The sequence below is a fragment of the Erpetoichthys calabaricus genome, chromosome 18, assembly GCF_900747795.2.
Source record: "Erpetoichthys calabaricus chromosome 18, fErpCal1.3, whole genome shotgun sequence".
Classification (NCBI taxonomy): Eukaryota; Metazoa; Chordata; class Cladistia; order Polypteriformes; family Polypteridae; genus Erpetoichthys; species Erpetoichthys calabaricus.
In genome coordinates, this window is record NC_041411.2 from 31,271,731 (window position 1) to 31,288,444 (window position 16,714).

At 38.1% G+C, this 16,714-nt stretch overlaps 1 protein-coding gene across 1 annotated transcript in view; it reads right to left on the bottom strand.

Moving 5' to 3' along the window:
• cacna1db (calcium channel, voltage-dependent, L type, alpha 1D subunit, b) overlaps positions 1-16,714 on the bottom strand; it is a 325,356-nt gene that overhangs the window by 38,524 nt on the left and 270,118 nt on the right. The window contains exon 39 of the mRNA XM_051921058.1: positions 3,522-3,652. Within this exon, the coding sequence (XP_051777018.1) occupies positions 3,522-3,652 (131 nt within the window). The remainder of the gene's footprint in view (positions 1-3,521; positions 3,653-16,714) is intronic.

Genomic DNA, 16,714 nt, shown 5'->3' on the forward strand with positions numbered 1-16,714 from the left:
ATTAGTGACCAGTTTTTGCTGCTAATTAACTGGACTCATGCCCCTTAGTTGTTTCTTTTTCCTTAATTAGCAGTCAAACAGTAATGAGACGCAAAACAAGCTGCCACATGATCATCTTACCTGTGCCCATCACACATTATCTAAAAATAAAGAAAGGTGATGGTATGGTAAGGATGATTGCTCAGGTCACCAAAAAATTTTGTCAGTGTTCTTAGAAAAAACAGAAAAATCAACAGTTTTGGAAATGTCTGCTGTGGCAGAAAGTGAGCAGCAACAAGCCATTCAATTAAATAACGGGTTTAATTAACAGCAAGAATCAAATTCTCATTAAGAGATCGGTTGGAGTGAAATTGGTTTACTGGTCATTTGTTAGCTCGTTTCACATTTCATTTCATTTCGGCTGCCATTTAATGAAGAAAGGAATAAATTCAGGAGACTGAATCCTTAAAATCATGGCTATAAAAATGAGGGGAAAAGAAGTTAATTAGCAGTGAAAACTGGTCATTGATTAGGAAAAGAGTCAGAATGAAAACCTGCAGCCACTGCAGCCCTCCAGGCCCAGAGTTCGACACCCCTGGTCTACACAGTTGCCTTGGGCCATTCCACTGAAGCTACATCGCTGTTATTTAGCATAGTGAAGCATTTTGTGGAATTATGCATGAAAAAATGTTAACAAAATCCAGACAGCGGAAAAATAATCAGAAGAATTAGGCAGATTTTTTAGTAAAAAAAAAAAAATAAGTGAACTCAATTAGGTCTTTTTAAAATTTGCTTCAAAAATCACTGGGGCTGACCTTTCACAGCTTCATTCCCTCTGATTCATCTGATGTCTGATGAGGGTTGAATCCATCATCTCTAATGGCAGCCATCTAGCTCATCCCCGGTTTTTTACTTCTGATAAACTCTATAAGAGTGTCAACATGCGTTCCACCCATTTCAGGGACATCTTCCCCAGGCCAAAAGGTCACTCGCTAACCTGATCTTATCTGCCCTGCATTGCACGTACCTGCTGGTTTATGTGTAATTCTGCTGTATATTATATGTTTGTTTTGCCATATGAATGTCCAGTTTTTACTACTTTTAATATGTCTATACAGTTTTGTTTTGCACTATGTGCAATCAGATAACATTGGTCAGCAAGCATTTTGCTACTGGGATTCTTTCATCTGTACTTTAACAAATTTTACTTACTGACTCCAAATCTGAAAACCGTTTTCATCCAGCACGTCCCATTTTTTAGTTATAATGTTCCAGGTCTTGGACAACTAGGGTAACTAGACAGTAAAGGCGATGCATTTCAGCATTTAAGAAATAAGTTTGGTCTCGAGAAAAGTGAAGCCAAAATTAAGGAAGGTGTTTTTCTTGGCCCTGAAATACGTGAACTAATGCTTGACAATGAGTTCTAAAGGAAACTGAAGCCCACTGAATCAACACCCTCATTTGTGCAGGTTGTCCAGAATTTTCCTGACAGTCACAGAGCAGAAAATTATATTGAGCTTGTGGAGAATATGCTGAAGGTATATTAGCTTACGTGAGCCAGAATGTCACTGAAGACGAATTTTTTACATTCTCAACTCGACTTTTTTCCACCAAATCTACGCGATGTCAGAGATGAGCATGGGGAAAGATTTCATCAAGGTATAAAGGTATTGGAAAACTGATATTGGGGAAAATTCACTCCGAGCATGATGGGTGACTACTGTTAGTTCATGCAAAGAGAGACGGATATGCAGTACAAGTGCAAAAGTGAGTGCCTCCAACATTTTTGGGCACGCTGACCTCACTTTTATATTGAGGCAAATTGACATAAATATACTTTAACGTGTCTCTGGTATCGTCTTCTAGTTTGTTTTCAGAATAACACATCAAAACAATTTTGGTGGGACAGAGTCCAAACTCCAGATATCATGTCGATATATTATATTGATATTCAAAAGTGTCAAAACGACAATGATGTGTATTTCAAAAACCTGACGTGCTAGCTTAAATCCGATTTTATATATGAAATGAGTGTAAAAAACTTAATAAAGCGATGCTCTGAAGTCCCCAGTAGCAAACAAAAAATATTTTTTTGTAGACCAGTGTAATTCTTCTGCTACATTTATGTATTGTACTTACTTACTTATACATAATCTTATTGTCTTATTGCCTGTATAAAGCACTATATAAATAAAATGTATTATTATATACTTCCCTGCACCTCACATCCCAGCCACAAATGTGGCCCAAGAATTGCATTACACTCATGCAGTGTATGTGACAATAAAGACCTAATCTAACCTAATCCTAACAAGACTCACTTAACAATAACAGAGCAAAGCAGAATTGTACGCATCAAACAATGATTATTTCCTTTACCTTGGCATAAAGCTGTGTTTAATTTACATTGTAGATACAACAGCATTTATTTGTATAGCACCTTTTCATACAAACAGTGTAGCTCAAAGATCTTTATACTTTATATGAAAGAAAAATAAGACTAGGCAATACTAAGTGACAAAGAATAAAGTAAGGTCAGATGGCCAGGAGGACAGAAAAAAACAAACAAAAATAATCCAGATGGGCCAGAGAAAAAAATAAGAAAAACACGATCCGTGGGGGTTCCAAGCCAACAATACCACCCAGCCTTCCACTGGGCATTCTACCTAACATGAATGATCTCAATCAGTCCTCATGGTTTTCAGTCTTCATGTGAAAGAATTGGATGATGATGGTCATGTGGACATCTGGCCTTGAGTCCATCAATGTAGGGACTGCGTGGTGCCCTGATCAGGGATCAGACATCATGGATCAAACAACTGCCACTTTAGATGTGTGGGAACAAACAACCTAATTTTTCCAGTTTAACTGTGGTTCATATTGTTAGGTCATGTGCACTATTGCTGCTTCCATTATCCATCAGAAGTAATGCCCCGAATTGTCCTTTAAAGGTTGATTTTACTTGCCTGTTCCTGAGTCTCACTTCCTAGTTAGTCTTTTTCAAATCCATACAAGTGCAGGTTTGCCTTTTCTTAGTGATTGAAATTAAAAGTGAACAGTAAGCACTGTATATAATCGACTTCTCTAGTACTATAACAGCGTTTTCATGGTTGACAAATGGATTATGAATTTGGTAAAAGCTGGCATTAATCGTAAATTATAACACATAATTAATATATATGGTTGATATAAAGCCAATCAGCATAATCCCTGTGGAAATTTGACCTGAACATTGAAAAGAGGAGGAGCACATAACCCCGGGATTAAACTCACATCACAGATAATCAGCAGAAAAAATCAGTGTACACACCCACAACTAGATGACTCAGTCATACATTACTTACAGTTCCCTGAAAATGTTTGTTACTCAGCTACCCAGTGACAAAGAAGAATGAGGTCATCTTTTTGAATTCTTGGCGATTCTTGGCATCTTTACCAGATCTTGGTGAGACGTCTTGTGAGCTGCAGGCAGGAAACCTAAAAAGTGCTATGCTCTTACAACATTGAGCAAACAGTAATAGACAGAGGTTAAAAGCACTCACCTGGAGAGCCACTGTGGTGTTCTTGGAAGGGTGCTTTCCAACCAGGCCTTGCTCCTTGCGTTTCTTGAATTTCCTAAAGTAGTCCTGTATCAGGAAGGTGGCATAGAACTTCCCCACGGTTACCTCATCATCTAAATGGATAGACCACACACACATATCCCTCCTCTGTCAGCAAGAGAAACTCAGAGAAGTAGTATTGTCAACTGCTAACGGTACATTGGAGACCCCGGCAATGTGAGAAGTCCCAGTTGCAGGAAGTCTGCAAGGTAGCAACGTGCAATATGTTCAAGAAATCTGATCGACTCGACATGTCAGGCAGGGAACATCCTTCCCACCCACACCATTGTAACCCATGAACCCCCTGCAAAATGAAGGCCTTCAGGTCTGTGGGCTGGATTTGATGTTCAATAAAATGTCTACGAATTACATAAGGCAGACTCATCGAGAACTGGAAGCTTCTTGGGTTCGGTAGCCAAAATAAACAGGGAGAAAGAGAAAACAGAGAAAAGTGCAATAGCATCCCTCAAAGGACATGCAAAGTGTCAAATGTCAAATTATTCTGTGTGCCAGTTTGACATGTAAATTAATTATCTGTCAGTGTATTAAGACTACTAGCTTTGTAAAGATTCTCCTAAAAATTGAACAATACACAGAGAAAGAATCCAATTAGGAATGGCTACATTTTTTGACAGAGCACAAGCTGTGAATACATTTCTTTGCTGTCACTGAAGTACTTGGCCAAACTGCTTCTTCCTTTTATTTCTTACGGAAAGCAAAATAAAATCTGTGTTGCTTTATTGTCAGCAAGTCCTATATTTAAACAAACTCTAGGAAGCACATGTCTACTGAATCTCTCAAAGTACCGCAGAATGGAAAGTAAACACAAAGAGTTTATTGAGTTATTTGCATTCATTTTTACAGCGTGGGGGAATACTACTGCATAGCTTTGTAAGTGTAGTCAGTAGGATCTTACGACAAATCAAGTGGGAGAGTGACGAAGGGAGAAAGAGAGCACAAGAGTGCAAGAGAGAGGTGAGCTGAAAGTGCTTTGAGAATTAGTATGTCTCCTAATAATAAGGGAATGCTGAAATAGGAGTGTAGAGGTCCAACACACAACATGGAAGTTGCTGGGGATCATGTTCGTATTTGTATGTGTTCTGCGTGATCAAAGATTTGAGATAAGAAGAGTCACTTCAGGTTGCCTCCACTGCAGATATGCACAAAAAGAAAACAACACAGTGAATATGCCCACTAGACATACAAAACTGTGACCTCTACAGCTAACTGTCCCGTAGACACATATGATGCAATCATTGTATGATAAACTGTCTCCATCTAGTGGCAGCACTGAGAATACTACAACAAGATGTATGGTACTTTTTACATTACGGCACCACCCACTAAACTTTTTTGAGACCATCTGTCAGTTTAATGAACTCTTTCTTAATGAATGTTAGGGAGGGAATTATTTGATGAACATATCACATATGCACAGCCAGCACAGACCTACAAACTCCCACTCTTTAAATTTACTTAGAGATAGTTGGTGTGGTTTTCTAGCAGAGATGGACAATGTCCAGAGGTGCATTTTGAGAAGGTGCTTTGTACAATGCACAGTTTCTTCTCTTTCAGTAAGTGTTTGCTGCTGGACTCTTGCCAGATCAAAGTACTTTGTGCTGAGTTTATAGGCATGACAGTCCAGCAAGTAAAGAATGTAATTGAACATTTCAAGCTTAGATATTTAAACCTCATCAAAAAGCGGAAAAATAAAATAAATGCTGATTGAATAAGCTGTAAGCTGTGCTCACTGAAAGCTATCCTGTCACACTTTATTATTGACACATTCCAGTTATAAACCAGAAGCAGTATATTTCATATAGATTACAAACAAAAAAGTGTGTCATGAGATTATCGGTGTGGAATAGGAAGACTGACAGTCCTGCAGACCATCTTCTCAGAAGGTTTGCTCTTGTGTTTTTCACAGAAATCCACCTTTTGAAATGTATCATTCATCATACCAGTCACTTTTGTTTAAATCTTTAAAGTAACAGCTATGTGCATTAATTGATATCAGACATGTTGGAGTGAATCAGATTGAAACGTGCAAGAGGAAAGCTAAGGAGGCCTCCTTCTGATGTAAACGTCTGTAATTAAAAAGAGGGTTTGATTGTGTTTATTGTGTATGACGTGGTAGATAGCTAGACCTGGGAATATTTATGTGATATAAAGAAGTCAAGAGTCCAGATGTGCCAACATATCCAAATGCCCGAATGGTCAATAAAACAAGCGGATGACTTAATTAGCTAACATGATGGCCCAGAGCAAAAGTATATAAAATATGTACAGTCTATATCAGTGTTTCTCAACCTCAACATTGCAGGTGTGCCGTTGCCAACCCCAGATGAAACAATGGTAAATCCCCCTAACCACCACCCCACCCACACGCCTCTGACGAGTGCATTCGATTCACAGTGGGCAGCATCGCAGGTGATTCCTGGATGACCTCCCCAAGCCCTCCTCTGATGATCACACTCAAATCACCAAAAAGTATCACACGTAAAGTACTGACGATTGCGCTTGATTTATCTAACGCTCTGATGCTCTGGTAGCCACACGGGACCTAAATCCTCGCTTTGATGATCACACTCAATTCACTGAGGGGGACCACCCCACTTCCCCCATTCAGACGATTCACGAAGGGGGATAGGTGGGTCTCGAACACATTGGCATATGAAAAACTAGGCCATGACAATGCGAAGCCTGGGAAACACTGATCAATATAATATCTACCTATCTACTTTGCTACATCTCTTCTTTTCTTTCTAAACTACTTATTTGTTAGACGGGAATTTCTACAAAGGGCTTGTAAGTTTGTAGGCAGCTGTAATGCCCAAAGCTGAGAATGGGCAAGAAGGAACAGATTATTGCAACATTCATTAAAGCTTTCAGGAATATCTACTCAGTCTCTCCCCATTAATGTTATGATAACTCGAGATTAATCTATGGCAGACACAAACGATTAATCTATTGGATTTCTTTGACACAATAGCTGTGCCTGTCCCTTACAGGAAATAAAAACAAAACACTTTTATCTGTTTAGCTCTTTGATAAAAATAAAAAATAAGGATTTTGCCATAAAACAAAATCACACTCAATAGTTGCAAGTATCTGTTTTCTGGGACATTTTTGGGAGTGAAGCCACCAGACCTCGATTAATATGCCATTCATGGTTAGGAAATTGTTAAGTATTTTTACACAAATCAGAGGGAGTTGGTCCACAAATTCATTCCTTAAAGAACAGTTGGCTATTCGTTCTCTAATAAAAAAAAATAACTCACATTTTATATAATATTAAGTGTACATAATTTGGAAGCTCAGTCCTCCAGCTGGGACAATGGTCTGCACAATTATCACTGGCAGGTCACAGCCCACTCAGCACTGAGCGAGTTAAAAAAAACCTGCCAGGATGGAACAACTGTAATGTGCAGGTCTGATTTTTACATCTCTTTGAATAAAAGTAGCAGATCTATAATTATAAATAAGAAGCATACTTTAAGATGGAAAATGGATGAATAGGAGAGCTTATGAAAGTGTAACAGATTTGCAGAAAAGTGTGAAAATTCAATTTATATTTGGAGAACACATTTCACTAGTACTCTTGGCGTCCCGAACACCACTTGTTATTGCTTTGAGGACTTCTTATATAGCAGAATATAAAACACTGCTGGTTGTTGATGATGCTCTTTCTAAGCAGTCTGGGATGATGCAGAGAGACCTAAGAAGGACTACCGGTGAAGGTATTTATTGACTTTCATGAATGATGGATTCTCTGGTTTATCTGCTCATTCTTTCCCTCATCAGAATGTGAATCTGAAAGATAAATGCCTTTCATTATGGCACATAAGAAGAACTGATTATCCAGTTCAACTAAAAGGACGTTCCTTTAGGCAATTTGCATTTTTGTCTGCAGGTCGGTGATGAATCTGTATCTCTTGCAGTCGGCTCATACCAAATCCTGTCCTACTTCTAAGCACTCCACTTGTGTATATTTTTAACTAGCACCTCCTATTCTCTTATTGATCATATCATTTTTCATGTCAGCATACACATCTCTAGAACTGACATGTCTGAAACAAAGATAATAGAAAAGCAAGCAAGCTGAGAAGATAGGTTGCAGTCATTTTCACTGCTGGGAGGTGAAGGAAATTGACAGCCATGGAAGAGTAAACTGAAGACAAAGTTATTTGGAAGTGGAAGCAACAGAGACAGTCCAGTTTTTTTCCCTTCTTTGCTGCTGAAGTCTGATTTACGACTATAGTATTTGACATCAATACTATTTTTACTATACTATACTAGTATTTGTCATATTAGTCATTAAATAAGGCTTGAATATTCAAATTAAAAATAAGTAAATATTCAAATATATTCAAACATAGATTAACAATTCTGAACATTACATGAACATTTGTACGTGCCTTTTTATAATTTTGGTAACGGCTGCAGTGGCAGCTAGAGTAAGAACAAACACCAACAGCGAAAAAATAAAATAATAATACTCAGAGTACAGTTATTTAAATATAAGAGCCATCAAAATCCCAAGACATCTGCAGCACTTCTTTTCGTCAGTCTAGTACTGGTAACTGGGTTGTGCAAATCCTTCTCGGGACAGCAAGCCATAAAAGCATCCACGAAAAGGAGGTAAAATATGAGCCAAATGTGCTGGCATTGCGCTTCACTACACTATTACTAACTTTTTTTTACTTTCTTTTACTTATGCTTTGTCAAATTATGAAGCACTTATGACACTGTTGCTTGGGTCCTGCTTGAAATACTCAGCTGGAGTCCTGCTGTGAAAACGTATTGTAATGTGCCTTGATGAGTATAGCAAGTGAAATAAGAGGCAGGCAAGTCGAGGGCAGATTTTTTTGGAGCTGGCCAACGAGCAGCAGCAGTGTATTGCGTCATTCAGAATGCAACTTCTTGACTCACCCGGAAAAGCAAGATAGTCGCAGTATTAACTCAGGATCCACACAATCTGTTCATTTGATCTTCTCCTTTACAGATGCAGCAATATTTTAATAAAGGTGGCCTAAATATATTTTAATTAAACCTTATTGTTTTACAGAATATGTCTCAAGTTGGCTGCCACATAAGATGGAAACCACGTGTTGGATGACAAGGCTCTGTAAAGTAGGGGTTTTTGTAGTGTTGTAATAAAATTTAGGTTACTTTCCATTTGCATTAATGAGAAGGTCTTAGTATTAAACATGTTTAAGGCTGCATGAGACAGATGCAAAGCGATACTTTTAGGGTACAGGACAAGCATTTAAGAAAACATGTTTGGAGTATACTTGTAGATCAAAGTGCAGAGTAAATGGGATAGAAAGAAAACACTACATTGTGAAGGGGTCTGACTGTAAAGTTTTCTAATCGAGATAACAAGCTAATTATTTTAAATATCAAAATGGCCGATTGTGGAAGTGAAGCGCAAAATGATCCGTAAAATACTGCTGCTTTGCATAGTGTATCTGGAGTAATTTAATGTGAGTAAAACTAACAACTGTTCTTTGACTACTGGCTGAATGTCAGCTTTTTCCTTTGAATAAGACCTTTCCAAATAAATTGTAATTATAATTGAATAGAGACGTTCCATCTGACACCCCTTATCTAAGCACAGTCTTAAGTCTGCAGCAGGAAAAGAGGTCTTCAGATGGCAAGTCCCCATCTCTCAGTCTAGGTCAGCAGTTTCATTCGAGACAGTTCTGATTGTATTAGGGTATCTAGTAGACATCTGATATTTAGGCCTGTTGTGTAAATAGCAATGAGATTTACATGTGTGATTTTCCAAATGTGACCTCCGTGAGGAAGCTCGTTTAGATTTTTGAAGCTGAAATATATATTTTTTTTTCCAATTAACTGACTAGCATCATCCACTTGTGAAGAAAATGTATTACTGGAGCCACAGGGGGGCTCTAGTTTAATTTAATTCTAGAAGCGATTTGGTGTCTAGATTAATGATACAGAGACAAAAATCATATATCAAGAAGCATCAGCAGGTTTGTCGAAAAAGTTCTGCAAGCAGTCATATTTACTGTGCAAACTAAAAAGGGCAAAGAATGTACTTTTTCGCCATCAAATAATTAGCTTTATTTTCAAAGGTTGTGATATTGTGTAAGTGCCAATCCTAGAATGTTTAATGGTGATGTTAAAATACAGACGAACGTTTACTTAATTTGTTTAGAACGTGAGTTTCTCATAACTATGTAGGTAATGGACAATTCTGTTTAGCCCCTAAAACTATTTGTAATGGAACTTTTTCATTGTTCAGCTTTATCTGAAGTGTGGTAATAGAATTCTAGTCAATCTTTTGTTAGCTAGAAACAGAACTGTTTGATCTGCCCGTCTTCAGTGGAGTAACAACAGCATACGGGTTTCTGACCATTGATGTATCACATCATCAAATCTGACATATGAACATTTCACTGTGTGTTATATAGAGAACTTGTAAGAAAAACTCAAAGAGACATAAGATATACAAGACTTGACATGAGACATATTATATAAGAACTTTTCTTTTGTTTATAATTTTTTTCTCTTTATTTTTGTGTGAACTGCTTTGCTTTGTATTTTTACTAAAACTTTTAAAATGAAGACACCTGAATTGTGAAGTTATTTGCATACGTGTTGCCTGAACCCCATTAGAAAGCAGGAGCTGTGGATGTTTTGGAAACCAGATGAATGCAACTACACATTGCTTTACGTACATAAATGTAAAGCCATATATCTGTGGGCTCAGTTCTTTGCACATGCCCTCTCTTTTACAGTGCCACATGTGTAAACTCCAGGATGGCACATATCCTGCCGAAGTGTCCACATTAAATCTGCCAATTAGTGTGAAGGCTTTGCTAAGATGAGGAACTTAAAGGCAATACCACTAAATTTGCTCTTTCTACAGAGAAGCCAAAGTTAGTAATGGCAGCCTTGGGTGTGAGATAAGAAGCCAACCCAGGATAGTCAATTACAGGGCACACTTACAAACACGAACAATGTCTTATACTGAGGCACATATACATGACTGAGATGTGAGAGAAAACTGGAGACAAGTAATGCAGACACACTCAGGAGGACTTTGCTTTTCAAAGTATTTGAGAAAAAAGGCGCCTGCAAAAGCCACAGCATAAGAAAGTTTATAAAGATTTAGTATGCTATGTATAGCAAGTTATCACTTGAAGGCTCCAAAGTCCATTTTTCTTCTAGTATTTCAATGTTAAGAATCTCCTGGTCCAGAAGGTTGCATACTAGAATGTCCATGCTTACTAAATGTGCAACTCTCAGGAAATAGCCAAATCCACCTGTGAACATATTGCATAAAAAGTGTTGAAACATACCAGTGAAACACTTTATGAAGATGTTTTCCACAAAAAAATACAGTACATAATACTGTAAAAGAGACGGTTTGTCATTAACAAATGCTGATCAAGTCAGTCGGTGAACTAATAAAAAGAAACTATGCAATCATTAAATGAACAAATAAACTAAATGAAAACTGTTAAAACTCTGTTATAACTCACTAAAGGCATTTACCTCAAAACTGATTATTTATAAAATGAAGCTTTCTGAATAACACTTCCAATTTGTTGTTGTTGTTGTTGTGGGGTTAATGCTGCATTGCTGTGCCATGGGATGTGCTCACGCCATGGGACAAACGGGAAATACAAGCTTCCCAGTGAGAAATTTTATGTCTATGCCCTTTGAAGTGGGAGTTTCCATGGGACACTACAAAAAAAAAACATAATACTATAATTCTACAATTCAATTGAAATATTCCCCCTTTTCAAAAGTAATAAAATGTATGTATGTATGTATGTATGTATGTATGTATGTATGTATGTATGTATGTATGTATGTATGTATGTATGTATGTATGTATGTATGTATGTATGTATCTCATATTTCTATCTGCTTCTCTTGATGAGGGTTGTTTATCTATCTATCTATCTATCTATCTATCTATCTATCTATCTATCTATCTATCTATCTATCTATCTATCTATCTATCTATCTATCTATCTATCTATCTATCTATCTATCTATCTATCTATCTATCTATCTATCTATCTATCTTTATTTAATGGCCAAATTGGATTTCAAGAAATGTGATAAATGCATCATGTGTGAGTTTGCATTTTATTCTTAGCTATCTTTAATTCATTTTTATGACGACCAAGTAGCAAATCAACAGCAATCTTTCAAAATTGGAAATTCACACAACACAAATGCAAGGAAGTGGGAAGGTGAGACTTCGTTAGTGGGAGATCTTCATTGATTTTCTCTCCAAGGTTCATTGGTAGATGAATGGATGATCTGAATTTGCTAGTACTTTAAGTATTAAGATTCAGATAATCTTTTCCAGTAACACAGCATTCTTTTCTTTACTTTGTAAAATAAAACTCTTGAGCTGTGCAGTCTTTGTGTTGCAATATAAAAGTAAGAATGTGAGGCTTTGTTAAACTCTTGATATTGAAAGTTTCAAGAAAAAGAAAGCAGCAGGGCTAAAAAAAAAAAAAGCTGATGGTACAAAACCAAAGTCAGGTCGGGTCAGGTGAGGTCAGGTTGGGGAGTATGCACTGGTACAGCGCATTGTCGTAGCCAACACATGACGAAACAGCTTGGAATCCTGGTTGGCAACGCCCCAGGCAGACCAGTCCAATCCCACCCTCCGGAAATGACCCTCTGTCAACCGCAGCCAGGTGTTACGTGGGTATCACTTTGGCCTGGTCTAGCTGCCCATGTCCTCAACAATCATGATCTTGTGAGCCAGATCACCCTCAGGGAATTGCGCCATAAGGCCGTAGTGCCGTAACTGACACTCCCTCACAATGCAGATAATGTGTCTCATTCGGGACTCTGTGAGCAACTGCTCATTAGACACAAAGTCAAACCAGTGGTACAAAACCAAGTGATCTCTTTATTAGGTCCACCTGTTTGCTAACACAAATAGCTATCAACTCCAAACAGCCAATCATGTGACTGTAACTCAGTATTTACAGCATGCAGACATGGTCAAAAATTCAGCTCTTGCTTGACTAAACCTTAGAATGAAAAAAATGCATGATCTAATTTCGTCTGATTATGGTATGATTAATGGTGCCAGACCAACTGGTTTTATCATCTCAGAAACATCTACGCTCATAGGATTTTCACACACTTAGAGTTTATAGAGAATGGTGCATTAAACAAAAAAACATTCACTTAGCAGCAATGATGTGGGCAAAAGCATCTCATTAAAGAGAGAGGTTAAAAACGGTCAGACTAGTTCAAGCTACACGAGTGTCGGAGGAAGGCGTCTCTGAAGGCAAAGCTAATTGAATCTTGAAGTGGTTGGATGACAACAGTAGAAAGCAACAACAGGTTCCATTCCTGTTTCCTACAAACAGCACCATGAGTCTATAATGAGCACATGATCACCAAAACAGGATGACTAAAAACCATGTCTGCAAAATCTCAACTTCTGCTATGACATACACATGGTAAATTTATATGAAATTCATCTTGCTCTGTGCCAATTGTACAGAATGGTGTCATCAGTGTAATGGTGTGTGGGATGCTTTCTTGGCAAATTTTAGGCCGTATTAATACAAAATGAGTGGTGTTTGAGTGCCACAGCATACTCAGAGTTGCTCCTGACTTTGTACATCTCTTTATGGCCATAATCTACCCTTTCGCTAATGTATATTTTCAACAAAATAATAGAATATGTCACAAAGCGCACATCATTTCAAGCTGGCCCCACAAACAGAACAGTGTCTTCAATATGAGGCAGAATAGGATGTTTAAAGCATGATGTTGTGGTCCAAAAAATATGTAGGAACGCTTCTTATTCAGAATGGACTAAATTCCATGTGGAATGTTTCCAGTCCCTTGCTGAGTCTACCCCTAAACAATTCTAGCTGTTGTGGAGGATACTGGTCACTGAGAGTATGTGTTCAGAGAGTGGTTGAAACTTGGTCACATGGATGCCAAATTTGGGTGAATTTGATATTATGTGTGTTGTTTTTATGGCTGTTTAACTTTTTGGTAAAGAGGTTATTAATTTTAGGATTCAGTTCTGCACATTTGTGATGGTTTAAGTTTCCTGCATATCTTTTCTCCTTGCTACCTCCAATCTCTTTTCTCATTCCAGACATAGCATAAAGTATGTCTCACTCTGACTTCTTGTTCGCAAACTACTCAACATTACAATTGCTTGTAGTCTACTGACTTTTACATAGTGCTAGAAAACCACTCCATCAAGCAACGCCTGTTATCCACTCTACTCAACTTAGATGTAGAAAAAAAAACAAAAAAGCAACATAATTGTAAACTAGTCCTCACGTTCTGTGTTCTTATCTACAGGATACTCTTCTATCTAGTCTTGATGCCAACTGCTGCACTAGACGTTCAGCACCAAAGATTGTTAATATGCCGTCACGGTTACCTTAGCATAGTGTATTCATTGTGATTATTGGTAATGTACATTTGTATTTGATAAATATTACATATAATAACAATATAGTGGTGTAGTGGTTACTGTTGCTAGGATCTGGGTTAAAATCTCAGCCCTAGCTTTACTTGTGTGAAGCTCACAAATTTTCCTTTTGATTGTGTAGGTTTTCTCTCAGTATTCAGGCTTCCTCTTATTTTCCAATGCAAGGCAATACAGGAAAACGAACAACTCTGCCTCGGCCTCCATGAGTGACTCTTTGTAGGCTTGTACGTAAGTGTGCCCTGTCACAGACAGACCTCTGAGATTAGATCCTTTCTTGTGTTCAGGATTCCTGAGATAGATTTCAGCTCCACAAGGCTTTAAAGCATGTTAAGAAAGTGGATGGAAGAACAATAATATTAATAACCAGTAATGGCGCACTGCACGATAATGTCCAGTGAATCCACTTGACTTGAACATTCCTAGTTTTTATCCTCTTTCTCTCTACGTTTACCATTCATTTGCTCAGAGGTTGATGCGCTTGCTGCTTCCTGAGCAGCTCTTCTTTTCTCCACCCTTGCAGCCTGCTTCTTCTCTTCTTTCGTCGGCATCTTTTCGCGTTAACTGATTAAGTCAGTGTTTGTGTTGCAATTACTTAGTACGTTTTCTTTAATTTTTCAGTTAACCTGGCACTTAAGTCTTCAATCTGCCTCAAAAATGATTTAAGATATGAAGAGGTAGGGGAAGTGATGGCGAAGGCAGTAGGGATGAGAACGGCGCCCGTACGCATGCACCGAACTGCCACCCTGCTGGCCGCTGCCAAGAGTTGATTCTACAATAAAATAAAAATAAAAAGAGGAATAACCTTGGAGGTCAATCATCACCCCAAAAGCGGATAGTAGACGTCACGTAGTATATGTGTAAAAAATTTCAGGTCAAACAGTTTGATAGCTACGAGGGATTTAAAATCCTGGACAGACAAACGGACAGCCATGGTAGTATATTATACAAGAAGATATTTAACAAGCAAGGAAGTATGATGAAGAAACCTGTCAGCTCATTTTAACGTCTGAGAACTTGGCATTTGAGAAACCATAAATATTTACTTAGTCTGACCAATTATTAGAGATGTGTTATATAAACTGTAAATAAGGCATTAGGTAAGTCAACGTACCAAGTAAATGAAAACTGTGCATTTGCAGCAATGCTTTTGCTATGATGTTTAACTTATGTTGATTTGCACAGCTCGTTTTTTCTCTTTCTATAGTAAGGAAAAATGCCCCTGCATCATCACTCTTTCCCCACCATAAGGTTACGATACGCCAATTGCTGCTTTGACATAACTACAGAAATGTTCTGTCCAAAGAAAGGCAAACTGTACATGAAAAGGAAGAACAGGCATTGTTTCTTAGGCTACGTCAATTGATCGTAGAGGACTAAAGCAACAGTACATAAGCTGTTCCTAGAGAATTTAGCAGTTACCTAAATGGTGGAAAGGAAGGCCTCAATATTTTGAGGTAAATGACTATGTAGCTTAAGAATGTGCAATTCCTATATATGTGTATCATTTCCTTACCAGTGTGACAGCACTGGACTAATACACTTACTCCTGGGGACTTTACTTATGGGGAGGATGCAGGTTTTAATACTTGAAGGGATCACATGAGTCAATGAATCTTTTGCTCCCCAATGACTTAACTACATGTGCAAGCATATAACTAGAGGACAGGTTTTGCCAATGTATGGAAGTTATTCCAAAATATAGTTTTGTTGGAAGCCTAGAAGCTTTAGAGGTGTTTTCCAAAAGGGTGCAGCATTTCTACTACAGCGAGGTTGGTGTGGACAAAAGCCCTCTAGAAGTTCTACTCACAACATGCAAGCAAGCACAGCTGGTTGTGTGGAATAATTCTGAAGCAGCAGTCTGTGATTTTTTTTTTTTTTTAAAAACAATGCAGGGGACAAATATTGATAAGAGGCAACACTAGTTCCATGCCACCACCCTAAAACAGAATTGCTTCAGAATATTCTGAAGGACTGAGAAGTGTAAAAGGAAGAACAGCTGCGGAAAAGCTCAAGCAAAGAAAGACAAGATTTAGTACGAACAGAACATGCAGCGTTAGCGTCACCGAGGCCATGCAAGCTCTCAGAAGGACAGCAGACAGAAACAGACAGTGACCCAACCCCTACATGGACTTTAAAGCAGCAGTTCACAGCAAGTCTTGCCCAACATACGCTTGACACACAATACACACACTTGCTTGTTCTACACAAAAGTACTTGAGCATCTTTCTATTAGCTCTCACTTTATTTTGAACACTTAACTAGCCAACCAATGATTATGGTTGCTAGGAAAGGCACTATATGCTTTGAATTAGGTGCTATTTGCCTTATTAAACAAAGACTACTTGGCTGATCATCACCATCATGTTCTTTACACTTTTCCTGGTGAGAATATCAGCAGCAGAATGCTGAACTGGGCTGACTAGGGCTTGCTATCCTCCAGCAACCTCCTCAAAATCTTGAATAGAATATCCAGACACTTCCAGGACAACTGAGAATCAAATTCTTCCAGAATGTCTTGGGGTCAGGAATCAACATATTTTAGCAATTTACCCTTTATTTATTGCTTTCTAAAGCTGAGTGGACACATGTCACATTTTCGGAGGTGACCATTTTTTGCTGGGGCATTTTCTCTGCTATGGCAATGAAAAAATCTACCCTCCATTCA